A 24475-nucleotide genomic window follows, 5' to 3' on the forward strand; every position below is an offset into this window, starting at 1 on the left:
AGTGGATACAATAAGCAGGTTCTTAGTCAGCGGGTTAACCAGAAGTTTCCTTGCCATTCTCTTCTTTGGGTTCCCTCCCCCAAGTAGAATCACTAGAAGTAAAAATAACACTTTAATTGAATGCCAATTCTTGTTCCCTCTTGAAATGTAGTAAATAACCAGGAGCTTAATTACCATAAGAAGTCACAATTGTAGGAAGCTTGTTTTTTCTAGCTAGGATGTAACTTTTAGAGAAAGCTGCCTTCTGGGGAGGGAGGGGAAGAGGGTGAACCAAAGGAAATAGTGTCTTTCTTAGTGTGAATCTTGTTTTTTAAGATGCTCCAACTGTCCATACTAAATAATTCACAGTCGAGTTTCTAAATCAAAAGTACATCTCTCTTGGGAGTCTTAGGACTTTAAACATCAGCTGAAAAGAAGAACACATTTTGTAGGCGAGTACCAGTGAGATGTTCCACTTTTCAGAGAAGGCAGGAGCTGGCCATTTGTGTTGATCAAGGTTCACACTCTCAGCCCTACAGTGAGTGGACAGTAGGAGAGCCTCTTGTTCCAGTCTCCACACGCATTAATGAACTATAAGACTTCAAATGTCTGAGGGTAGCTTCTCTTTATTTTTAGTTTCTTTGAAGTTCAATAAAAATGTCCGTAGTCTCCCAGCACTATGAAGGAAATATACCTTGCCCTATTTTTTTTTTTTATTGAAGTACCATCAGTTACAATGTGTCAATTTCTGGTGTACAGCACAATGTCCCAGTCATGCATATACATATGTATTCATTTTCATATTTTACCTTGTTCTATTGACATTTTATTTTGTTATAACCAACTGTAGTTTTTGGTTTTCTGTATGTAGTAAATCTTGCTAGATGACAGTGAAGAGTAAAATAACCTTAGTGGTCAGATGGAGTATTGTGGCCCTTTATAACACTTGAGCATTAAAAAACAGTGTTTGTGACTCTAAACTTCCTGTGTCTTTTATATTCCCTTTAAGACAGTCACACTTTTCTGTTTTGGAGCTCGAATATGACAGTATTTTACTGTCTGTATCCTACAGAGGAGCTATGTTTTTAACCTACCTAATGAAAACGCTCAACTACTGGGATTAATTTGAGAATTTCTAATCAGCCTTTCACAATTTGTGCTACCCGGAGGGGGTTCCCGTTAGCTGTGACTTTTGTTGAAGAATGCAACGTTAATCCAATTTCTTTGTTGATGACTATGTTAACTGTCTTAGTTTAGCAATTCAAATTTATCTGCCAATACCAAACAAGAACTCTGCTACAAAACTGTGGGGGTAGGTGATTTTATTCTTATTATATTCATATCCTTCTTTAGGTTCTGTAGCCAAATAATGGCCTGGAAATTAATAATGGTTATTATTCCTAAGGTTGGAATGATTCATCACTAGAAGGTAGTGTATTCCAGCCTGTCACCAAGATAGTTAACCCCTGATTTAACCTTCATTATTGTGGAGGTGCATAAATGTCCCCTTTGAAGAACATAGGTTTTAATGTTTAATTTTATTTAACAAAATTAATTTATTCTCATTACCTTCATCTACTTTGTTTTTCAACTTTGGCAGAGGTGGGGGGAACTTTTGAGATTTTATTTTGAATTTTGACAGCTTTAAGGGAGCTCTCATATGTTACAAATCAATTTCTGATGTACTTGTACTCTTAATAGTTGCATCTTTCCAGTTACTGATTTTTAAAAATTTTGAATTTGCTGTGAAATGAATAACTTGCTGAATTCTCTAAAGAATCCATACATAAACTGAATAACTCTTCATTTAATATTTATAAACTCAGATTTTCATATGTGGGGTTTTCTTAAGGAGATCTTCCCTGCCCCCATAAGACAAAACTTCTCTATAGAAGCTAATCCTTTATCATCTTGTATTAGTGTCCAGAAGTTAATAATGAGTTAGTGGTTTGTTTGAATGTGAGCAGTTAGAATCTAAACCAGTTTCTTGATAATGGATTTAAATAGTTTACTGATGTAATTAAAGTTGCACATTAGTAACATGTTTACGTGGGTGTGTCGGTGTGTCTACTTTTTCCCTGATGTCACCGTGATTGGAGTCACCTGTTATCCTACACCTTGGTCGCTGCAGTTGTTTTGTGACTGATCCTCTGGTTTCCAAAGTTGCTGAGTCTTCCCACACAAGTGTATCCAATTTCTTTTCACAATAGCCATGTACTGTTTTCCTCAAAACCTTTCTATGGTTTCTTTTATTCTTATGGTGGCCTCTGGTGGGGTTTAGGACACACTACCCAAAATATGGCACCTTGGCATATTGAATGTCACAAGCCAAAGGAGTTTGAGAAAACAGCAGAAGCAGAATGGTCATTCTGACCTTCTCCCTCTCCCTTCTTCCCTGAAGCAGGTAGTAAAAAATCCCTTGTGAACAGTGCCTCCTCCTTATGGCCAGTACAGGGATTTGGGGCCGAGAAATCTGTACAAGCAAGCCTTGTTTAATCCTTACCTTCCTAGTTTACTTCCTCATCCCTTAATCACTTAGTACCCCCAGCCCAAACCCCTTTGTCTTGTCAATTCTTCACAATTTTATTGTTTCTTTATCTAAAAGGTATGAAAACTTACTGTTCGGGTCACTTCTTTGGGTCTTCGTTCTCTGGCGAAGGCTCCCATGTACATGTACAAATTCAATAAAATTTGAACACTTTTCTCCTGTTGATTTGTCTTTGACAGTTCAATTTATGAACCCAGCCAGGACCCTCAAGAGTGCTGAAGAAAAAGTTTTCTCCCCTGCACCTCCCAGTTTCTGTGTGGTCTGGCCTTACTCTGCTTAGACTCATCTCCCTCTAGCTCCTCCTCGACTGACCCCGGCTGGTCTCTGCCTGGAATGCTGCTCTTCCTGATGTCCCTGTGGGGACGTATTTGTTTACTTTTAAATCTGTAACAAATAATCATAAACTTGGTGCTTATTTCATATCTTATAGTTCTGAAGGTCAGAGTCCCCTGCCGTGGCTCTCCTTGGGCTACCATCAGAGTTTTGGCAGGGCTGCATTCCTTCTGGAGGTGCTACGTGAGAATCTTGTTTCTTGCCTTCTCCAGCTCCTGGAGGCTTCTCACATTCCATGGTTGATGTCTCCCTTCCATCTTCCAAGCTGGTGACTCTGGGTCTTTCTCAGGTTGCATCATGAGGACGCTGACTCTCTAGCCTCCCCCTCTTCCATTTATATGGACTACCCTGATTACATTGGGCCCACCTGGGTAATCCAGGGTACTCTCCCCATCTCAAGGTCATCTGATGAGCAACCTTAATTCCATCTGTATCTTACTTCACTTGTCATGTAACATAACATAGTCACAGAGTTCAGGGATTAGGATGTGGACATCTCAGGTGAGCCATTATTCTACCTCCTGCAGGGATTGGCTCACATCTGCTTCAGACCTTGGCTCAGAGCCCACCTTCTTAGTAAGGCCTGCTGTTTGATACACTGGAAAGTGTCCATCCTCCATGTCCACACTCTCAACCCCCTTACTCTGCTCCACATGCTCTTTTATTTCAAGCACACTTATTTTTAGATAATACAGTGTTTTCCTGTATGTGTTCATTCTTGGTCTGCTGTGCACCCCTCCCATTGCAGATGTACACTTCAGGATACTTCTTCACTGCTGTCTCTCAAGTACCTAGGACAGTCCTTCGTTGATGGGAGTTGCAGACAAATGTCTGTTGGATGACTAGATGAATGAACAATGTGTGAAACTTAAGCACATCTTTTTCACTAGATCTTTACTTTCCTGTTTCCCAGCATGGATGCCTAAAATGGACCTGTGAGGAAGGAAAGGACCCCTAGACTCAACTTGCTTTATTGTCTAACCTCAAAGCTTTTTTTCTGCCAGCTCTAGAACTACAAAACTTCAAAAAGATTGGCGTCAGGAAGACTCTGTAGTTTGTAGGAGTTGTAAAGGGCCAAGAGACAGAGAAATGTTTGCATTCACTGCCAAAGAACATTCCCTGTGACTTCTGCAGCTGTTGGGCGCGTTGTCTCTGGCAGCTCTTGGACCCTTATTAGCCCCAAGGCCAAAAATCTGAGCTTCACATGGCTGAGGAGTTCATGGAGCCAGTGAGGCAGCTAAAATTGTGTAAGGGTGGTGCAGGGAGTTGACAGGAATTCCAGGAGGAGGAGATCCCTGAAGTTTAAAGCCACAAACGTTTATTACTTGAGGAACCACAAAGCAAAGTGAAGAGGTTTAAAGAAAACAGACCAATGGCTCATTCCTGTAGCCCCATGATTTTAGTTCTTGGTTGACCCTTCTGTTGCTTTCATTCAGTAAAGCCGAAGTGTATCCTGAAAATGCCATTTTAGTGACTTGAATGGGAAAGAGAAAACATTTTGTAGGAATGGTGTCTGCTAGAGAGATGACCCCATCGGCTGCTTACCCAGCTCTCATCTGTAAACTCTCATTACTCACGTCACTGATTATTTTGAGAGCTTTAGCTCCTCACCTTGAGTTCCTCAAAGGAAGGTAGATTTTAGCCAAGACTGCTGTCTTTGTCTTAGTGGGTTCTGCTCTTAAACTTAGGACAGATTACTTCAGATTACTTGGCCTTCAGAGAGATCTGTTGTCATCCAAGGAAAGGCTTTGTACCAAACCATTTCTGCCCTGGTACTGTGTTACCCTAGGTATTGAGAACCCTGGAGCTGCACGTAAGTATCCAGACCAAGGTCACTTTATCCAAGCCAGGCCTTTTGAGAGGGAGAGATGCTTGCCCTTGGTCCTAGCTGTGATTTTTTTTTTTTTCTAGAGATACTACCTTTATGTTTGCTTACACTTTCTAACCTCTATCAAATTAAAACCATTTGAGATCCATAGCTTAATCATGATATGTAAACACCTTCGAGTTAAAATTTAATTTTTTCACATTTACCTATGCTTCTGCCATTTTCCTGGAGTTGGACCTTAATTCTAGATGCCACATCTCCATAACCCTGCTGGCCAGAGGCGTGGAGCATATTTGTACCATGTGTTTGGATTTATCTTGGTTTCTAGCTTTTTTATGGTTGGCAAATTGTTGTAATGGGCGCTTGAAATAAGAGTACACAACTGATCATTCAAAAGATAATTTCCTTTTTTTGTGCCATTTAACAAGAATTTGGATTTCACTGGTGAGGGTGGCTGATGGAAACTGATGGAGTGTGCCAAAAATGGAAAATATGCTTTCATAATTATTTATGGTTTGAAATAACTTGAAGTGGGAAAGGAAAACAAGCTACCAAGTTTCCATGTATTTAGAGAGGTGATTGCCCTTTCATGCACCAGGGGTTTGGTTTTTGTTTGTTTGTTTTTTGTTTTTAAAGGAACTGTTCTTGCCCTTAACTGTGTTTTTTGAATGATTAGTCTGTGCAAACCCCTGAAATGGATGTGAGGTAAAGTATGGCTGGGGGCTTTCCAGGCAGATGGAACTGCAGGAGCAAAGCCAGAACAGTGTACAACTTTGAATGTACTATGACTGAAGGGCAAGGAGCAGTTCAGATTTTTAGATGCTGAATGAGTGGGCTGGTACCAGTAGTTGTAGAGGATCTCAAATGTTTATACTCTTAATGCAAGTAGTTTGTAGTTCATTTGATAGGTAGGAGAGAGCCACTGAGAGTTTAGGACAATTTGGGCATAGTGTTAGCGTGGATTCAGATGAAGGAGCGACCTTTTGGGAGGCTGTAATTCGGTGGTCCACATGAGAGGTGAGGGCCAAAATCAGGATGGCATCTGTCACAATGGAGAGGCTGGTACAGATGGACAGGCCTCACCAAGGAATGTACAGTGGTCCTTTAGGCAGTCCTGCTGTGACTTTAAACTGCAGCAATCTGGTCCCCGGATCAGGTGTGTTCTAGGTCTTGGAAACCTGTTTTTTCCCTCTTGCAGACACTGTCCTTAATGAGAATTCTCACACTATATTTAGTATGTTTTTGGTTAGCAATGTGTCTTGTTTGGTGGCTGTCTGAAGGAGGTTTGAAAATAGGCGAGAAGCTGATTACTTTAGTTCTCAGGTTTTTTTTTTGTTAGGAAGTTTGGAAAATAGGGACTTTTCTTTTTCCTTCATGTGACCAGAAAACTCTTAGTCCCAGGAAGGAGCAGTCAGGCAGTAGCATTAGTTTCCTAAAATCCACTATCGTAAGATACTTAAGATATTAAAGTACATAGAGGACTGTTTAACTAAAAGGGGGAAAATTTAAGTCTTCATAGAAATTTAGAAGTAAGAGTATGAAGGCCACGCCCCACTCACCTTCAAAGTTCATGCTCCCACCAAACTAACACCTCATTATTATCTTTGGAGCCCAGGGAAAGCTTAGAATATTCTAGATTGATCTATGGTAAAGTGTCTTTTTACAGATTATTTCATGGAGAACAACAGGATAAAAAGTAGACTCAGTTGGCACAATTGATGTCTAAATTAAGAGGCAAACATATATTGAAGGATTTTTTTAAGCCTTAAAATTAATGGTTCTATGTTGCTGGAAGATGGCCTTTTTTTTTTTTTTTCCCTTCCAAAGAGTTTCAGAGCCAGTCAAATCTATAAATAGTGCACAGCCTGGTTGTCTGTGGTAGATTGAGTAGAGCAGAATCGCCTGTCCTTAAGTGAAGGGGAAGTAGCTTTACATTTTTAGTAACAATTTTTGGCCCGCATACAGGTAAGGGCCATGTGAGCAACTTATTTATAACTTCCCATAAAGGTATGTGTCTGTCTCAAGCAGAGAAACTGTCTGGGGTGCTTGAAATGTAAAAGTGCAGGAGAATCATTTTCCATACACAGCCTTCCTAGCTAGTTGGTGCCATAAAGTGACTGTTCGCCTCCCTGGGGCTTTCAGAAGGAGGGGTGTCAATAGATTAGCTCATTAGTGTCCGCCTCCTATGGAATAGGAGGGATGAGGCCATTACATTTGAATCTGTGGTTTTAGGTCGCGAAGAATGTTTAGATATGAACTCCTGAGGGTGTTGAGGACATAAGTTTATCCTTGGTTTAACCTGTTGGGTGTGGTCCTCCTAACCGTAGTCTAACTGCAATTAGTTTCTTGTCAAGATACTTCATGGCTATAAAAGGACTTCATTTCTTCACAGGTTCAGTTCAACTATAAGTTGGGGTTTTTGTTTTTGTTTTTGTTTTTGTTTCTTGCTTTTTAAAATAAGGAACATAGAATCAGACTGAATTCTCTGGTAACAGTGGGAGAAGGGAAGAAGAGTAGAACATTTTCATGGCATCCCATAAAAAGTATGTTAAACCCTTCTGGTAGATGCCAGAAAATGGAATCCATTGTCACATGTTATAAATGTCATCACACTTGCATCAAGAGTAAATCATGTACAGCCAGGTTTAACTCTAAGCATGAAATTTTTATAATCATAAATATGCAAGTAAAAGACATTTTTAGCCCTCCTTTGCTACTCATTTATTTTCATAGACTCAAGTTTTTCCTGAATATTATATTGACCATTTAAAGCATCTGCATATATGGCTAAAATGTAAACTTTGGCTTTTGTGCCAGTATTGTGGTTCTGTTTTGTATTCGGGCAAGTTGTAATAAGTGGTAAATGGCCCATTAACTATATTGTAGGCCTCATAGCAGCACTAATTTCGAATCGTGCTGGGTTTACAATTTACATATTAAAAAATGTTCACTTGATTTCGTTCAGGGACAAAGCTGACATCCTGTATAAGCATTATTCCAAACAATCCTATTTATTGGTCCAATTATTTCAATTGAAAGATGCTGGTTTACTGCCTCTTAGTATATGCGAACAATTCTCAGTGTTACTGTTAGAGATCAGTTTGACTATAGTGGCAGAATAACCTCACAGGGTTTTGATTCACTTTTAATTTTAAGCCCCAGGATTAAGGATCATTTATAGTATAATGTAACTGTGGGCAAATACAGCATCTCTTAATGCCCTTCTAATATTTTAGGGAAAGAGTGCTTTTATGTAAAGCATTCACTTATGAATTACGTGACTGCCTTTTTTCACTGTAAATATAATTTCATTCACATTTCCTCCCTTCTCCCACCTCAAGAGACAGGACAGCATGCAGTGTTTTGTTTCACTTTATTGTTTTTTTAAAAAATTCTGAGATGTGGTTAAGGTAGTCCTTTAGGATAGATGCCAAGGTAACTAGTTAATACTGTCTTAAAATCAGGCTCTTAATTAAAAATGCTTAATTTGTGCAAGAAAACTACATGTTAAAATGAATTTGGAAAGATTAGATTGGAATTGCCTCAAATTCAATTAAGCCACACTGCATGGACGTGCTGGGAATATCAATACAATCACTGTAAATTTTGTACAAACTGATTTGTTGCATTATCTTGCTCATCTAACATACGGTACTTTTTGTGTCCATATTGCAGACGGCAACTCCAAACTAACATGGCAGTCAGACTGTGTGATGTGGCTTCTCTGCTTAGAAGTGGTTCGTGGGCAGCAGAGCCTTGGACCGGGGTCTGTGGGATTTTTCTTAAATTCTGTAGGCTACTTTTTTTTAGCATGTTGCAGGAGTGCTGAGGCCATACCAAACACTTGAACTTTTCATTTGGCATACTGATTATTCTTACATATAACCTATTGTGGTATGGCCATCATTAGGACGTAAAGCACATGGCAATTATAGTGGTATATGTAGCACCAGAACCATGCTTTTGGATGTAACTTTTTATTATCTAAATTAGGATTTAGTGCAGACTCAAAAGAGTGACAAGCTTTTTTTAAAAAAACAAAAACAAAAACAAAAGTTTTGGTATGGTCTGAATACTAAGTTACCATAATCCTTTACATTTCTGTTTACTATGTATTTTTTTGGTTACTAAATTTTGAAGTTATTTATAATTCCTGATGCTCAAGAAAAAATGTTGAAATTGTAAATCTGGCTGAAAATTATTTGCCCAGTAACTGTTGAAAGAGTTTGCATTCTGTGAACAGTTGTGTTGAGCCTATCAATGGAATATGCATTATTTGTAAAATATAGCACATTAGTATCATTTTATTCTGAGCAGATGGTCCTATAGCTGAGAGATGCTGTAATTTTCAGCGCACACAGCCTACTGCAGCTGTTCACTTGAATGTTGGCTTAGGAGCTCATTCTTGCCACCTGAACATGGAAATAAATGTGCAATTAAGTGAGAAGTGTTTGTTGTCCTTGCTAAATCCTGCTAATTTCAGTCAGTGAACACTTTATATTTCAAATACCATCCCAATGAGCTTTAGTCCAAATCTCCTTGGGCCTCATAGTCTCTATGTATACGCCCTAACTTTTTGAATAGCGATTTGTTTTAATTGGCCTTGGCCACTCTCATCTTGTAGCTCATTGTTGTCATAACTGCTGGGCAAAAGGTTAATCCTACAAGAATTTTGCTGTGGAAAGAGTGACCCACAGCTAATACTCTGCAAACTGGAACAGTTATGCTTTATTAGGAAATCTGAAACCTCCTTTCTCCATTTAAGATAAATTGGTTAATTATAATAAAATGCATAGCTTGAATTGTTTCAGGCTTTTTTTTTATAAAGATTTCCAAAGGTTTCCTTATTTCCCTTTACCTCTTAAAGTATTCTCTGAAAACACCCAAGAGAGGTAGCTTGCAGCTTAGAGTAAATAACCCATTTCTTTGAAACGGAAATGAAGTTATGGAAGGGTTTTAGGTGATTTGATATGTCATAGGTAGCCTGGATTTTTTGTCTCCTATTGTTGATCCTGATAGCACTGATTCTCGTCCAACCTGACCAGTCTCAGTCTATCGTATGCTGCCTTCTTTTATAAACATTTCTTGGCAGTAGAGATTTCTTCCTGTTTGCTTATTCACTATTGTGCCCTTTTATTTTTCTTAGGCAATGTGCTTTTTAAAAGACTTTTTTTTTCTCTTTTCTTGTAACATTCTTTGCCTCTACTTTGCTTTTTTGTTTTAAATTTTACCTCAGAGTCTTTGACTTTTATATGTTAAAACCTGCCTAAAACTAGCATCCTGTCAATTCAGAATTGTCAATTTTGAGATGTAGTTCTTTGTGGAGCTGAGCGATGGATGAAATATGAAGGATAATCCTCTCAGTGTTGCTTTGATTTTTGGATTCCCCCACGGTCTTGGCTGTCCAAAGTAGATAACTATTGGAAGATGGTTTTAGAAAATTTGGGGCTGTGGTTTTGTAATTCTTTTGCTCAAAGAGTATAGGATTGATTTTTAGGAAACTAGGTCCAAATTTGCGGAATAAGTGATTTTTAGAGTAGCCTGAACAGGTTGAGGCGATTTCCCCCAAGTCAGTGACTGGACTTGACAGATACCTTATTACTTGCATTTTCAACAGGCTTATGTGCTCAGATGCAGATTTCTTGGGCTGGTCTGTTTGCAGAAGTTTATATATTTACATTGTTGTTTTGGTGGACTGGATAGGGTTTTGTTTTGTGTTGTTTTTTTCTTCAGAGTCAGAGTCAAGGCAAAAGTACCATATTGAGTTTGAGGATTTTATTTTGATGCTGTGGATCAGCTACCTTGTTGGTGATCTTTAGCTGCCAAGGTTGACAAGAATGGCTTGTTAGATGCTACACGGTACACTAAGTACTTACTCAGCTTATTTCCCAAGTTATCTTAGAAATGCTTTTCACGCCCTAACATAAAACATCTGCTGTTTTCTTATTTCTTACCAATGGTAGAGGTATAAGATACTGTCAATTAAAAACATTTTCAATATGTAACCAAAACAGTACATGTTGACAAATTTACATTTTTTAAAGTACTCTTGCTCCTTGATTTTAAGTTAATGGATTGATGTCAGTTTCAGAATACTGAAACTCCTAGGCTAACTGAATATCTTTGCAAAGTTGGGTAGACCATTTTTTTTTGGTTTGTTTTTGGTAGCATGTTAAGCATTTTTATTTTCTAGTATGATTTTTAGTCAGGGTTCGATTCTGTACCCTTTTTGGTACTAAATTTCCTCATATCTGTGGACATGGCAGGTGAGTAAGGGTATGTGAGTAGATCCCAAATGCGGTTCTAGAGAATGTTAAAGATTTAAATTGTGCTTATGTGCATGTATGGAATATGTATGTGAAAGTATAATTGTAATCTTAAATTGAATAGCTTAATATGAATAAAAATTAGCATAGGTGTTGTACTTTTTGAAGCTTTGTTGTTATTTCAGCAGAACGCCTTGTGTTTAGGGACAAGTGTTGAAATTCTTGGATGGAATCTCTAATACTTTGTGAAATATGAATTCTGACATTTCTTATTTTCTCTTTTTTTAGCAGGTAATTGCTGCCATGGAAACACAACTGTCTAATGGGCCAACTTGCAATAACACAGCCAACGGTCCAACCACCATAAACAACAACTGCTCATCACCAGTTGACTCTGGGAACACAGAGGACAGCAAGACCAACTTAATAGTCAACTACCTTCCTCAGAACATGACACAGGAGGAACTAAAGAGTCTTTTTGGGAGCATTGGTGAGATAGAGTCCTGTAAGCTTGTACGAGACAAAATAACAGGTATGCAATTTTATATAAAGTTTCTCAGATGTAAAGGATTGTGTTTCAAGGTGTGAGAAGATAAATTTACTGCTTGTAAATCATTCAGTGCTGAAATTTTACACATGTAGATTTTCTATTTCTGGCTATATCAGCAATATAAAACTTAGAGAGTTTTAAGTTTTCCTTTTAAAGTATGAAATTTTTTTATGGGTGGTATATATTACAGCTACACTTCTATGTATTCTGAACTATATGATAACATTAAAAAAATGTTCTAAAAGTGTGCGTGTGCCTGAAGTAGCATGTGTCATATTAACCTGTAGTTTTCATTTCTCTAAGCTCACATGATTTAGCATTTCTACAGTGAGATACAAGGAGAATATTTCTTTAGGAAAGGAAAAAGCCTTAAAATGTCTTTTTCCTTAAGTCTCAATATCTGCTTATATATGACCAAGTTAACGGTACTGTTCACATTGTCAATGTGTAAATATTTGCACTGATATAATTTGAGTGTAGCAATGCAAGATCTTAGGTTCTGATTCTTAACAAGGAAAGAAAAATGTGATGTGTGAGTATTCCTCTTATTATATGAAAGGATGAGTAATTTGGCCTTTAATGATGGTACATTTTGAGTATTAAGTAGTGGGATACTTTGTTGATATTTTGTAAGATTTGACTAAATTTTTAGAATAAGGCAAAACCTAATAAAAGGGGCATGTTCTTGGCATAGAAGGGTTAGTGTTTCCTGAAGAAGTTGTTTTCGAACACTGAAAATGTATGAATTATAGACAGACTCTGTAGCTTTTTCATGTGATGGCTAAATTTGAGTGATGGTGTGAATCAAAAGGCCTAGAACCAAGAATATAAAACTAAGTATTTGAAATGAGTGGAGGATACCTTAAGGCAGTTTGAGGAGTCAGACCAGGAGTCTGAACTTGGATCATCTGACTTTGGACCAGTCAGCCCTTGGCGTCAGCTTCAGGTTTCCCTTGGTGTAAAATGAGGTAGAAGACGGAGGTGGGGGCGGGGGGCTGTCCCTAGCTCATTTCTGAGGCCAATTTTTACTTTTTCTGAGATAGTACCTTTAGCTGTTCTTTCATCAAGACAGCAGCAGGGCTTGTCTCCAAGGGGACTTCGAGCTGTCACCTGGGCTTGGTGGTCTTACAGTCATATTTCCTTGAGGTACAGATTGAGGTTCATAGAGAGAGACTATTCATTAAAATCAAATAAATCAAGTAAAAACACCAAGTAAAACCTGGCTGTCATCAATCCATACATAATTATACTTCAGCTAATTATGTTACTTAGATGTTCAACATGATATCATCAGGAGTGTTTTTGTCTTTTGTTTTTGAATACTGATAATCAGATGGGTGAGGTTTTCCCATTTCTTTTTCCAAAATCAGTGTGAGCCGTATACGTGAAATTTATACATGACATTTATTAAAGAAACAGTTTTTGAAAATTGGGAAAAGGGAGAGAACAAAAGGCTTTTATTACATGTCTGTCCTGATACTGATAATTTTATTTTACTTTTTTAGCTAAACAGTATCCTTTTATATGTGAATTTTACAGTTTCTTTGACATAAATGTGATAAATGGAATGAAGGGTTTGACATAAATGATGTGATTTCAGGTTTGATTGCTTAGTAGTTATCTCTACCACATTAAAAAAAGAAAGGTTCTTGAACAAGGCATAAAAGTCCCATTTTTTTTGTTGGGATACTGGGAGTAGATGAAAATATCAAACAAATTATATATCCTTTGTGTTAGGCATTTTCCTGAGGAAACATCTCATAGATTTTGATCTCTCATCGCTGGTCAGTTTATTATCTTACTGTTCTGTAAACCTTTTTTATTTTTTTAACTGGACCTATTATGTGGCAAAACTGAATAAATTTGACTTCTTTATTTTTATATCCTTTGCCTCTCTGGCTTTATGTGGTAGATGGTGGTAGCAGAACCGTAGTGCATAGGTAATCTAAATGAGTACATGGCTGGGTACTTAGATACTGGCAAACTGCATTATTATTTGTTGTGTATTTCTTGACTCTCCCACTGCCACCTTTGCAGTGAGAGGGGGATAATGGAGGTTTCCACCACAGTAAAATTTCTGCTAAAACCTCTTGTAAGTAAGCAGAGTACCCAAGAAAATGCATAGTGGGCACAAGGGTTGAAAGATGTTTTCTAAAAAGCTCTGTTCCATGAGATACAGTCATGAGTATTCCTCGAAATAAGTGTTTCACTGATGGACAAGTTTAAGAATTGTTGCACTCCATAGTTTCATACTTAAGAATCATATTGCAGACCATTAACACATTAAAAACTATTAAAATCCTGCAGTAAAGAAACCAGTTTGACTTACAGTTCCTCAGTCTTATTTGATCACATAACTCACTGTGAGGGGATATCTCCCTGATGCCAGATTTCCAGTAAACGTGTTGGTATAAAAGCTCTTGTAGTCATTTGTTAACTGGTTATCAGATGGTCTGAAGTTCTTGTGTAGAACCTGTTCACATCAGTAAAATATGAGCATGTTTCATAAAATGAACGTCCATGTTAACTATAAATTAAAAAGTTGAATAGCCACATCTGAATGCTAAAGACCTCTTCTAGTTTCGATTTGGCCTACTAACATTTTATTCTTAGTATTTGGGTTAATAAGGTGTTCTGTAGTGTCTGACTCGTTTAGCTTCAAGCATAAAGTTGAGTTTTTTTTTTTTAAAATTCTGAGTTTCTTAGTAAATAAATTATATTGAACCAAGTGGTTCAATAAATAGTAGATTCCTAAAATTGGGTTTTGGTTGGTTGCACTTTGCAATGTAGGCATATCTTCTGAAGAAGCTACTGCTGAAAAGGTTTTGGAAGAATTTTGGGGATTCGGACCCTGTCCTGTGGTGTTCAGCATTAGTCATCTTGAGCAGTTTCCCAGTATAGATTTTTAGGGTTGGGTCGGAGTTGCTCAGACCCTCTCTAATTACCCAACTTACTCTACCTCCTGGGGAGTTATTGGACCAGCTCTTTGTGTTCTGATTTTGTAAGAGTGTGAGCATTAATTGAGTGGGTTGTAAGAAAATTTAAACCTCATTTTCATTTTTCTTTAATCTTTATCTTTCTTAAATAGCGCTAAAGTTAGGAAACTAAATCTCAGGTGCAAGATAATCTACTGAGGAAAGTGTGTGCCTCTTAAAAAAAAAAAAAAAAAAAGGAAAACAACAGTCCTAAAAGAGAGTATATAATCTTTAGATCCTGTCAGTGTTAGCAAATTAATGTTACTATTTTGATAGAAGGAGGATTGGGGAAATACAGTAGGAAACATCTTTAGTTTCAAATCTTCTCTCTAGTCAAAATTAAATTTATTATGTTGTTTGTCGGACCCTCGCTTTGGGCTCGTGCCAGCTTTATGCTTCACCCTGTTCCTGTCCATAGGCATTCATCACATTCATCAGGAGAAGCTACTGCTGCTTGTACTGCTTAGCTGACGTTGGTCCATCCCTTTGAGTGCTCAGATGCACTTCAGAGTCCTTGACACCTGCTGATGCTGCATTCTGGAGGAATGAAATGGATTTCATGATACAAGGAATGAGCAATAGAGTGTTAGAGTCAGAAAAACTCTTGAGGTGACCTTAGCCAGCTCTCTTGCTTACAGGTGATGAGAGGCCTGGATTTGTTGAAATGACTAGTCCAAGACCACGCGTCTATAAAATGGTAGAGCATGGACCCTAATTTCTGGTTTTCTGATTCTTTCCTAGCGTTTTTCCTCCTCGCCTTTCATTGGAAGGCCAGAACTCACTCTTTAAAAACTAGGCGCAGGCGAGGAGGGTGTAGCTCAGTGGTAGAGCACATGCTTAGCATGCATGAGGTCCTGGGTTCAATCCCCATTACCTCCTCTAAAAATAAATAAACCTAATTACCCCCCCACCCCCAAAAAAAACCCACAAAGACCAAACAAAAAAACCTAGGCCCAGGATGAGCTGATGAATTTCTAGTGAGACATACAATTTGTACAGGGTCACTAAGAGGCATCTTCTGGTGAATGTGTTTTCTACAGGAGGAGAGGGGAAGATTTCTGAGGGTCAGAGACTGAGGGATACATGAGACACCCGAGAGCATCTGTGCTTCTCTGGAAAGTTTATAATCTACGGCTGTCAATTCAGGTAGTCTGGCCCAGTGGTTCCCAAATCTGGCTACACATCCTCACCTGAGGGAGTTTTAAAAATAGATAAATTTCAGAGGCCTTGGGAATCTGTTGTCAAGAAAACTCCTCATGTGATTTGATGGGCAGGCAAGCAGTTTTGGGAATCACAATCTTTCAAGTGTGGTCAGTGGAGTCCTGCATTGGAATCACTTGGGATGACTGCCGGAAGTGCTGGTTCCTGGGCCCTGCCCAGACCTGAATCAGAGCTTCTGTAGGTAGGGTCCACAATGTACCAATTGCCTGGGAGTTCCCACTTCTTTTCCGGAACATGTTGCAGAGGGTTAGAACCAGAGATTTCCAGGTTGATCTGCATTCTGGCCGGAAGTGGGTGGAGAGGTGAATATAACTGCAGTCCCTAATTCTATGGCAAACTAAGTTTCAAGTGCTGTTCCCTCCCAGCTTTTGATTTCCTGGAGTTACGGACTAGAAATGTTGAATTTAAGAGTCACTGGGCAGTGTCTTTACTGAATGCCTGACCTGTCTGTGAAAGAGTGTGTATATGTGTGTGTGCATGTGTATCTGTAAATGTGCAATTAGCTTTTTGAATTACAGGAGAGCTTGTGCTGTAGCTGTTACTTTTCCTTCTAAAAGAGGAGATAAGAGAATTACAGTGAGTTGGAGACCTCAGATAATGAGTGTTGCTCTTTTTTATCTTGATGTGATAGCTTCAGTCTTACTTTAAGACTTATTTGAGACAGGTCCTGTGCTGACCCTATCGGCTGCGAAGCTTTCAGGCAAGAGGGAAAAACAAAGATCAAAAAGAACGTTAAAAAATACAAACTACAGGGGCCCAGAGGAGGGGCTTTGCAGTTTTAGATGATGTCCAAGCAAGCAGTGACTTGGATGGTAACACAGACCTCCCCCGCCCCCTTTTTAAGGGTCTGTGTGGTTAAATCTCATGAAATATGAGGGTTCTTGACTAGATTTAATTTATGTCTATGTTGCTTCCTGAGAACTGCTAAGTTAGTTTTGATGCTGGTTTATTTTATCAGAATAATACGATTTTAAAACTATTTTAATGGCATGGTATTCCCCCCTCTTTTTAAAAGCAGGTGCAGTCTTAGCTCTTTAGGAGTGAAGCAGTTAAGTAGTATTTTATTAGTTTAATGCATACATTCAAATTTAATAGCATTTATTTACTGTGATGAAGTCAGTCAGCCACAGTGAGCACAAGGCTGTTTTGATGAACATTAATTTGAAAATGTGATAGTGTGCATCAGTAAGGTTAGCCGTTAGATGTACCTAAACACGACATCAAGAGATTAGGAATTGTGATTCTTGCAGACAAGTAGTTGGAAAGAACAGGATGGTTGGGTGGATGAGTGAAGGTAGCTTACTTTAATAAATGCCTCATTTTGCTGACTCAGTGCTGATTAATTACAATTTGGCAGGAAAGTTGGGTGTGTATGCCCAGGTCTTGATAGAACAAGATAACTTGGTAGCATAGGGTAAATGCATTGATACCTCGTGTATTAACTGGAATATAATACATTTAAATATAGCTATCTTTAGATTTTAGTTTCTAAATTTTTATGAAATGAGATGAAACTTTTGGTGGTATTGAAGAACACTATTTGCATATTTATCAGTATATCTTTAAACCTAGTTATTTTTCCACGAACCTTTGTTTTTTCCAAAGGTCATGGCTAACCAGTCATTTCAAAAATTTGATGTTACCACTTTAGAAGCTTTTTATAAAGTTCAAGAGAAAACTTTAAAATTTATCCTTTTGGGTTTTTTTTCTCTTTATAATACTCTAACTTGAGTGTTTCATAGAACAATTTTCAAAGTGTCGGTGTTGATTAGTTTAGATGAAGGATTTTGGGCTGATGAAATTAGAAATTTATGATTGAAAAAGCCAAATAGAGTTTTGGAGTTAAAATTATATGTGTTAGTTTTAGAATTATATGAATTAATTTTATAATTACACAGTTTTACTGAACTTAACAGGACAGATTATACATTATATGGCCATTATATCTCAGTAAAACCGGGACGGGGTAGGATTTAATAGGAGAAAAGGCCCACAGTTTTTAATTAATATTTCACATGCACTGGAGTTCACAGAAAAGAAGTGGGTAGATGCTGGGGCTTATGTACCATTTTAATGAAGCAAAGGGAGTTTGGGTTCTGAGAGTAGATAAATTGTAGGAAAGTGACCAAGAAAATGTATGGAGGCTCACAGCGAGAAAAAAAAAATGTGGCAATGAATATTTGTATGTTCATGTATAACTGAAAAATTGTACTCTACACTGGAATTTGACACAACACTGTAAAATGACTATAGCTCAATAAAAAAATTCTTAAAGAAAAATAAATGTATGGAGGAAACTAATGGAAGATGAGAGCTATTTTAGCAAGGTGTGTTTATGCAGATTCATCTTGGTGCTGACACTCCACCTCCAGTGGTAAGAGTTACTCTCCTCTCCCTGGTACACAAGAGGGGCACAGCTTTGCAAGGGAAATTTATAACCTGCTTCTAAGCAGAAGTGGGTAGGGCAGAGAACTCTTCATCTGTTGATTCCAAATTGCCTTTAACTCAAGATAATCGTTATGCCTGTAAGTGACATACTTGGGAGGAGGACGTATTCTGACCTTTTCACCATGAAGTAAGTTAACTTTCAGTTAGCAGACTTTAGACAGAAAAATTCCTCCTTCTGATGGCCTGTGGCAAAGAAAACTTGAATGGCTAGTTTTGGGGAAGAAAAACATCTATTGTGAGGATATGGAAAAGTCTGAGGCAGAACCATTCCTAATAAATCTGTAAATCACCTGGAATTTTGTTTCTCTGATTTCTTGATGTTGGTCTTTGTATAACTTTACGTTTTACTTGATTAGAAGGAAATGAAGAGGAGTATTGCAACTCCCAAGATCTGGTTACACAGTTTTCCGAGAACTTTTGAAGAATATTGACTGTGAAGATGAGGTTGAATCTGTTGGTTTAAATGAGGTTTAGCAGTTTTGATTCTGTGCTTTCTTGGCCCTTGACACTGGGACCTCTAGAATGACCGTGTGTGTCATGCCGGTAGATGAGGAGCATAGTGTTTTCAGTGCCCTTGATTTTATTTCTCTATTAGTTTGATACAAAACACAAACTTAATTAATATATTCAAATTCATAGGAAATAAAATACGGTTGAACAACTTCTGTAAGGATATCCCCCCTTAAAATTTAGCAAGGTAGGAGTGCTTGTGTCCCTTCTGCTTTTCCAGACCTTTTCAGTGTTTCTGACCGAACTCGGGTCTGGCTGTTTTCCACTCAGAACTCAGTACCGAGAAGTAGTTGTTGGTAGAAAGGAAAGTTGCTTTCAATCAGAATGCCTGCTGTCTGGGGGAGAAGATGGACTCGTGTCCCCCCAAAACCAACTCCAAAGATTCTGCCTAGCCATGAAAGTTTTAAAGGAAAAAGGGAAGGAAGGAATCTCAGTTAGTAATTGAGATAGGGAATCAGATGCATAGCCTTCTCCCACCACGTGCAGGCTTGTTGGCTCCTTGTGGTCTTTCTTTAGATTCTGTCTGGTTCACACAGTCTGTTTGTGAGATTACTGATGAGGAAACTAGGGAAGAGATCTGGTCATCTGCTAATTACTTACTGTTTTTTTTTTTTAATTGAAGTATAGTTGAATTACAGTATTGTGTTAGTTTCTAGTGTACAGCATAGTAATTGTTATACATTAATATATTTTTCATAATCTTTCTTAATAGGTTATTACAACATATTGAATATAGTTCCCCGTGCTATACAGTAAGACCTTGTCGTTCATAATTAGTTACCCTTCTTTTCTCCTTGTTTGATTTATGGAGAGAACCAACAGGTTAGGCAAGGTATTGTGTGATTAGACATTTTGAAAGGTGTGGTAGGACCAGAGATGAGTGGAGCATGGGAGCGCCTGATTTAAAAGTTAGTTACATCTATTTGAGTTAGACTTCCCTCCGGATATATACCCAAGAGTGGGATTGCTGGATCATATGGTAAGTCTATTTTTAGTCTTTTGAAGAATCTCTGTACTGTTTTCCGTAACAGCTGCACCAAAATGCACTCACACCAGCAGTGTAGGAGGGTTCCCTTTTCTCCACACCCTCTCCAGCATTTATCGTTTGTGAACTTTTGAATGATGGCCATTCTGACTGGTGTGAGGTGATACCTCATTGTAGTTTAGATTTGCATTTCTCTGATAATTAGCGATATTGAGGATTTTGTCATGTGCCTATTGGCCATTTGTATGTCTTCGTTGGGAGAATGTTTGTTTTAAGTCTTCTGTCAATTTTTTTGATTGAGTTATTTGTTTTCATGTTACTGAGTTGTATAAGCAGTTCACCCCAATGTTCGTCGCAGCACTATTTATAATAGTCAAGACATGGAAGCAACCTAAATGTCCATCAACAGCTGATTGGATAAAGAAGTTGTGATGTATATATACACAATAGAATACAACTCAGCCATAGGAAATAATTAATGCCTTTTGCAGCAACATGGATGGACCTGGAGATTGTCATACTGAGTGAAGTAAGCCAGAAAAAGAAGGAAAAATACCATATAATATCACTTACATGTGGAATCTAGAAAAAGGACACAAATGAACTTACTTACAAAATGGAAACAGATAGACATAGAAAACAAACTTATGGCTACCATGGGGTAAACGGGAGGGTGGAGAGATAAATTGGGAGTTTGGGACTTTCAGATGCTAACTACCATATATAAAATAGGTAAACAACTACCAACCATATATTACATGGATAAACAACAAGGTCCAGCTGTATAGCGCAGGGAACTATATTCAACATCTTGTAATAGCCAATAATAAAGAGTGAAAAGGAATATGTGTGTGTGTGTGTGTGTATATACACGCATAACAGAATCACCATGCTGTGCACAAGAAATTAACACAACATTGTAAATAGAATGTACTTCAGTAAAGAAAAAAAATTTTTTAAAGTTAGTTACACTAGCTTTGCTAAAGTGACAAGGCCAAAGGGGTTTCCTGCTGAGGGTGGTTTCCTGCAAAGAGCTGCTTACATTTCTTCTAGTGTTGATTTATTTTTGCATCAGATTGATGGTATAAAATTGAACCATTTTTAATTTATTACTTAGTGGCTCTCATCCTAATGGTGGGAAAACATAGATGAAGAAGAAGATGGTCAATTAAATGGAAGAGCATAAAGAACAATTAAATTCTGTTCCAGGAAACCTTCCTCCTCTTGTAATCCATAGAATGTTAAAATCTGATTTCTCCTCGGGAATTCGATTAACTTACCAACCTGCTTTTCTTTTGATGGTTTTTATTCTATTTTACTACCATATCTTATAACACTACTTTAGCACCAGCTTTTTTTTTAACTTTCTGAACTGTGAAGAGAGCAAAAGCATTTCATTTTGTACTTACAAGAGTATTTCCTTTCGAATGTTTCTTCAGCGGAATAGTTGATCATTGAAACAAAAGCTGTGCTTGAGAATTGGGCACCCTCTTTTGAGCTTGTTTTAAGTTATTTGACTTGCACTGGAGTCCACTGGTGCTACTGAATTTTGAGAGCTAGAGAAACCCTCAGTGTGCCTTTCCAGCCAAAAAGGCCAACTTTAAAAAACAGTTTCTGTCATTTTACTTGTGTCTTTTGATCTTTCAGGCCTGTGGCAGTGGCTTATTTAACATGTTTTACTTAATGTATTTGCTTTTGTTTCTTAAAGTTTCAGAATGTCAATATTTTCACACCACTGGATATCCCTATTTTTGGTGATGGTATCTGTCATTTTTTTTAAGGGCCTTTAAGCTGTAAAGCAGCATTGATGGCTCTTTAAGAATTGTGAAGAAATGGAGCCTCAGTTAAAACTATCTTTTTTGTGATCTCACTACTCAGTAATCTCTGGTGTCATACATGACTGTAGCTTATTCAGAGGTGATGGCAGAGGCCACAGTCCAGGACCTGCTGTCTTCCCTGCTGAAGGATCCCCGCTCTTCCCAGCGGCTCTTAGACACAGCCCCCTGTCCCAGCCCTGCCAGATGGCTCGGCCTAAACCAGCCCTGCGCTGCAGCACAGGGCGAGTCTGATCAACCAGAAGAACCAGGAGGACTTTCCTGTCTTCACATCAGGCCTGTGATCCACTTCTAACCTGCAGTGCCTGTGTTGTGCAGATCTTTGGAATCCAAACAGCAAAAGTTGCACAGGTTCCCTAAAGCCTAGCGCCTTGAGGTAGGCTGAATGGCAGGAAGGGAGACACCATCTCCACCTCTTCCAGAGCCTGGGAGACTCCTGGCCATTTAAAAAGAAGAAGAAGGAAACAACAACAACAACAAAAGCAGTACTCAGTGTAGTTGATGAGGGTTCCGTCCCATCTTTCCATGTGAAATGGACTTTGAATGCAGCACTAATAGGATTTACCAAACCCCTGTGTACACTAGGGTTGTTATTAGCTTAGCTTGGAATAAGGTTCTTGGGATTAACATTGAAACGAAATGCCTGCTATCTTCTATTCCCCTGCTAGGGGGGTGGCCTAATGAGCCCTATATTTGAAGGTTTTAGCCCAGAAAGAACATGTTACACTTAAGTTCAAACCCCATCCTAGCCACTTACTTGTAATGTGGCCTTGTATGAACTGTTTGACTCTGAACTTGAGCTTCTTCCATGAAGTGCCTGGCACACAGGGAAGTCTCCCCTGGCCCCTTCTTAGCAGTTAATATTCATTCAGTTAGAAGATGGTTGCAGACATTTTTTTCCCCTTGAGTAAACTGATTTTTGAAAAACGTTTCCAAATAAATACATTGTCTTAGAATTCTTAAGGTTTCTCATATACGGGAAGTATGCAAAGCTCATTTCCTGTTTGCTTTCTCAGTGATTTGAGCCACAAAATGGATTTTCTAGGAGTGGCACAAAGTGGGAATAGGAGCTACAAGGCAGGACTTGGGAGCCGAGAAAGCTGATTGATGGTATTACGCCAGCCTCTGTAATCTAGAGCCCTGGAGTCTGGGCTTACTGCTCTGTGTGGTATTGTGTGAATGTTACTCAGAATGAATTAGCTGGACTTAAAATATGAAGGTACTCTCAGCCCGGCTTCCCTGAAGGACTGTTACTGGCCTGGAAGGTTAGCAAGTTGTTCAGTTGAGCCGTTAGTTAGGTATCAGTTAGATAAAAACTGAGTCTTGTTTTCACTGTTACTGACAACTTCTTCCTTAAGATTAATACCCCTTTAATATAAATTGTAAATGCCGTTACTAAATATTATTTCATAAAGTAAGGTTTTCAAGTAGAGAAATACAGAGATCTGTGTGTTGGGTTGTTAAGAAGCACAGTGTTCCTGTAGTGTTAGCAGATCAGAGGACTTAAGAAAGCAATTGCTGTCCCTTTGTTTTCTTTCTGTTGAAATATTCATTGAAAACATTTAAAGCGTTGCTTTATTCAGTCATCACAGGCTTCACAGATTCCAGTTTGTGTAAACGGGGGGTGGCGATTTCCATGAGGGCATGGTTAACTTAGCAGATGCAATTTTACATCTTGTTTTCCTTTTTTTGTTAAATCCTTATGCATATTGTGAATTAGAGTTTATTTTTAGCTCTTAATGAGTTCTTTTCTCATCATTGTACTTTTTGTTGGAACTCTGTTTCCTGCATATGCTTGGATTTTGAAGGGGGATTGAAAATGGCTCACAAGTCCTGTGTCTACCCCTAGTCCCCCTCCAGCTCAACTAAACTTTGCATAACCATAATAGATCTGGTTATCTGTTACCTTGGGATGTAGATGTGGTGATGCCCTTGACTCTTTACCACCTGTTGGAGCTTCAGGCTTTAATCCTGAGGAAGTCAGATTCTCGTTTTAAAGTAAGGTTTAAAGAAGGCATAGCTGCATGAACACAGGTAAACCAGAATCATTTCATTGTACTGAAGGTCACTGGAGCCTGAGGGAACAACTTCTTTCCTCACATTTTGATGCTTTAAATTCAGTCTTAAGGAGTCACTGGGTCATTAACAAAGTGGCCTCCAAAATACTGTATTCAGAATCCTTCTTCCTAAGCCTGGTGCTAGTCCCTGAGAGCTTTTCATACCACTGAAATGAATTGCAGTTTGCTTTTAGTCCATTTTAAAATGTGTCTGAATAGCCTGGTTGTGATGTGTCAAATCAATTGACATCTTTCCTCCTCTAAAATAAAGGAGCTTTCTTAAATTATCTGAAGTCTTACCTAGCTCTAGAATTCTACGACTTTTCTCTTTTGTGAACAAGCTCTTCCTTAAGCATGGTGCCAAGGGATTCTAATCTGTGTGGTGCAGACAGCATATTAGCTTCTCAAGCAAAATGATTTGGGTTCTAACATTTAATCTCAAGGTACTAAACCTGGCTTGTTTTTAGATCCTTATATTCTTAGTATTTCTGGGGCTTTATTTCAGGGGTAAGTTGCTTCATTCATGTTACAATCATATTAAAATACAGAACTGGCAATACTGATTTGATACTGTGTTTTTTAAGTAATGTTTTTCTTTTTGTAAGCTCTGGATATCAGAAGCCTTTGCAAAATAGCATGATAATGTTCAGTGTATTATATAGCCCAATTCCATATTCAGGGACATTAAAAACAGGCCTAATGAGCTGTTTAAAAGCAGAATGTGGAATCTTACTAGCGCTCATTACGCTAACAAATAACTAGCTTAAGGAGCAAAAACCAGTTTTGACATTGATTATACTAATTAGCGGAGAATTGGTTGTTTATATAGATGTGGATAGTAGAGAATCTTATAACTAGTGACTTTTGGAGGTTGGCCCTTGTATGATGCTAGTTTATTACTCCTGGACTTTGTGTACATTCATGATAGTGTCCTTAGGTG

At 38.2% G+C, this 24475-nt stretch overlaps 1 protein-coding gene across 15 annotated transcripts in view; it reads left to right on the forward strand.

Moving 5' to 3' along the window:
* The window catches only part of ELAVL2 (ELAV like RNA binding protein 2), a 151339-nt gene that overhangs the window by 71385 nt on the left and 55479 nt on the right, over positions 1 to 24475 (forward strand). For 7 of the 15 annotated variants that reach the window (XM_031449610.2, XM_031449612.2, XM_064490160.1 and 4 more), the window contains exon 2: positions 11243 to 11486. In XM_031449610.2, the coding sequence (XP_031305470.1) occupies positions 11243 to 11486 (244 nt within the window). Of the gene's footprint in view, positions 1 to 8363; positions 8455 to 11242; positions 11487 to 24475 lie in introns of all 15 variants that reach the window. The other 8 variants (XM_064490155.1, XM_064490154.1, XM_031449604.2 and 5 more) reach the window with 2 other exon arrangements.

This window comes from Camelus dromedarius, chromosome 10 (genome assembly GCF_036321535.1).
Source record: "Camelus dromedarius isolate mCamDro1 chromosome 10, mCamDro1.pat, whole genome shotgun sequence".
NCBI classification, from domain to species: domain Eukaryota; kingdom Metazoa; phylum Chordata; class Mammalia; order Artiodactyla; family Camelidae; genus Camelus; species Camelus dromedarius.